This window comes from Mastomys coucha, unplaced genomic scaffold (genome assembly GCF_008632895.1).
Source record: "Mastomys coucha isolate ucsf_1 unplaced genomic scaffold, UCSF_Mcou_1 pScaffold20, whole genome shotgun sequence".
Lineage (NCBI taxonomy): Eukaryota > Metazoa > Chordata > Mammalia > Rodentia > Muridae > Mastomys > Mastomys coucha.
In genome coordinates, this window is record NW_022196903.1 from 140,389,430 (window position 1) to 140,392,459 (window position 3,030).

At 44.2% G+C, this 3,030-nt stretch overlaps 1 protein-coding gene across 1 annotated transcript in view; it reads right to left on the reverse strand.

Moving 5' to 3' along the window:
• Positions 1–3,030, reverse strand: part of Itpr2 (inositol 1,4,5-trisphosphate receptor type 2) — a 421,140-nt gene that overhangs the window by 283,580 nt on the left and 134,530 nt on the right. Inside the window, exon 16 of the mRNA XM_031383897.1 lies at positions 86–258. Within this exon, the coding sequence (XP_031239757.1) occupies positions 86–258 (173 nt within the window). The remainder of the gene's footprint in view (positions 1–85; positions 259–3,030) is intronic.

A 3,030-nucleotide genomic window follows, 5' to 3' on the forward strand; every position in this document is an offset into this window, starting at 1 on the left:
CCCACCAGAGCAGAGCTTGGTGTGGCCCCACCATCCCCACCAGAGCAGAGCTTGGCGTGGCCCCACCATCCCCACCAGAGCAGACCTCGGCTCCCGGTTCCTCCTGAGCAGGCTGACAAAGGTCTCGATTTCTTTGGCTGTGATGTGCTTCTCCAGGAGTTTGCGGTTGTTGTGTAACAAGGCCGTAATCGTATCTTCTGCTAAGATATCATAGCCGATCTGGGACTGCATAACACAGAAGTTCTTAGCAATGTACTCCTGTTGAGAGAGAGAGCCATCAGGATTGCAGCAGACAGCCTGGAAGCAGCAACCTCCCCGAGGGTCAGCAGCTCAGATCAGCTGAGCCGCAGGAAAAACCCAGTGAAAGTCTGTCAGAAAAAAACCAAAACAGTAAATGATATTCAATAAAGGGAATTTCCTGGTGAAAGAAAAGGTACCTGCGATCACAAAATTTAAACTGTAACAGAGACTGAGGCTGGAGCATGGTGGGACATGCTAGGCTCAAGGTTCCCTCCTCAGCACCACAAATAACTAGATAACTAATTAACTAATTAAAAGCTGTGTCGCCGATCATTGTTTTTAAAATGAGTACTGACGCTCTTGCAACTGACAAAAACAAATCCAAATTGCGTCTTTATGTCATGGTAACGTAGAATTTCCCCAGCCTGCACGAGGCCCTCTGACTCACCAGAACTATCAACTTCGAGTAAAATAATAATTTTTTTAAAAGCACATGACTGCCTGATGCTTCACTTGTAAGGCTTGAGATCTGCGACGCATTTGAAGGTCCTCCATGGATCTGCGTTGTTTTTGTTTTTCTCAGACTAGTACTGAAATAACAAGGTCTTCCCTGATAAATGATATGAAAAACTCAGCACACTTACCAGTAAAGGGCAAATAGGGTCATATAACAGCTCAAGTTACTAATTAGACCCAGCGACTCAATAACTATCTCATCATGGCTTCAAAAGTTCTGGACTCTGTGTGGGAGGCTATGGACGTGGCTGTAAACAAGAGAGCTCCTCTCTGGAGATCACGCTGTAGTGAGACAAAGGACAGCTGAGAGCATACAAGCCCTCTTCCACATGGATGAGTGAAATGAGACTGAGGTTGGAGACGAGAGGCAACTGCAGATGAGAGAAGCTGAAAAAACTGACCTGGGGCAAGGACAGAAAGGATGTGAGGCCAGCAACCATGGGAGCAAGCACTGGGAGAGACACCGAGCAATACAGCATCACCTGCAAAGGGCCTGGGGTAGCAGAAACTCTGTGAGCACCAGAGCCGCACAGGGAACACATACATCTACACAGGCAGGCAAAACACCCATATACATAAAATAAATATAGTTTTAATTGTATAAAAGAGACAGTCAGCTTGGTTAGAGGACAATTTCTTATTTAAAAAAAAAGGAGAGAAAGAAAGAGAGAGTCCTTGTGAGTTGTGGACCAAAACGTTATTTTAGCAGTATGAGAGAGTGAATGTCACAGAGAGTTTCAGTAATGCATTATTTATATCTGTTCCTTATTCTTTTTTAAAATTAGATATTTTCTTTATTTACATGTCATATGATATCTCCTTTTCCAGTTTCCCCTCCAAGAAAAAGAAAAAGAAAAGAAAAGAAAAACTAAAACAAACAAACAAAAAACCCTGTTCCCTCCCCCCTCCCCCTGCTCACCAACCCACCCTCTCCCACTTCCTGGCCCTGGAATTTCCCTACACTGGGGCATAGAACCTTCACAGGGCCAAGGGCCTCTCCTCCCATTGATGACCGACTTGGCCATCCTCTGCTATACATATGCTGCTGGGGCCATGAGTCCCACCATGTGTACTCTTTGGTGGGTGGTTTAGTCCCTGTGAGCTCTGAGGGCACTAGTTAGTTCATATTGTTGATCGTCCTAAGGGGCTACAAACCCTTCAGCTCCTTGGGTCCTTTCTCTAGCTCCTTCATTGGGAACCCTGTGCTTAGTCCAATGGATGGCTGTGAGCCTCTACTTCTGTATTAGTTGGTTACTGTCAGAGCCTCTCAGGAGACAGCTATATCAGGCTCCTTGCTGGATGTACTTGCTGGCATCATAATAGTGTCTGGATTTGATGGTTTAATATGGGAAGGATTCCCAGGTGGAGCAGTCTCTGGATTGTCCTTCCTTCAGTCTCTGCTCCATAATTAGTCTCTGCAACTCCTTCCAAGGGTATTTTGATCCCCTTTTAAGAAGGAATGAAGTATCCACACCTTGGTCTTCCTTCTTCTTGAATTTCTTGTGGTTTGTGGATTGTACTTTGTGTATTCCAATCTTCTGGGCTAATATCCACTTATCAGAGAGTACATGCCATGTGTGTTCTTTTGTGATTGGGTTACCTCACTCAGGATGATATTCTCCGGGTCCATCCATTTCCCCAAGAATTTCATAAATTCATTGTTGTTAATAGCTGAGTAGTACTCCATTGTGTAGATGTACCACATTTTCTGTATCCATTCCTCTGTTGGACATCTGGGTTGTTTCCAGTTTCTGGCTACTATAAATAAGGCTGCTATGAACATAGTGGAGTATGTGTCCTTAATACATGTTGGAACATCTTCTGGATATATACCCAGGAGTAGTTTCGCTGGGTCCTCTGGTAGTACTATGTCCAACTTCCAGAGGAACCGCCAAACTGATCTCCAGAGTGGTTGTACCAGCTTGCAATCCCACCAGCAATGAAGTAATGTTCCTTTTTCTCCACAGCCTGTCCAGCACCTGCTGTCACCTGAGTTTTTTATCCTAGCCATTCTGACTGGGGGGAGGTAGAATCTCAGGGTTGTTTTGATTTGCATTTCCCTGGTAACTAAGGATGCTGAACATTTCTTTAGGTGCTTCTCAGACATTCAGTGTTCCTCAGTTGAGAATTCTTTGTTTCGCTCTGTACCCCATTTTTTAATAGGGGGTTATTTGACTCTCTGTAGTTTAACTTCTTGAGTTCTTTATATATATATTGGATATTAGCCCTCTATCAGATATAGGGTTGGTAAAGATCTTTTCCCAATTTGTTGGT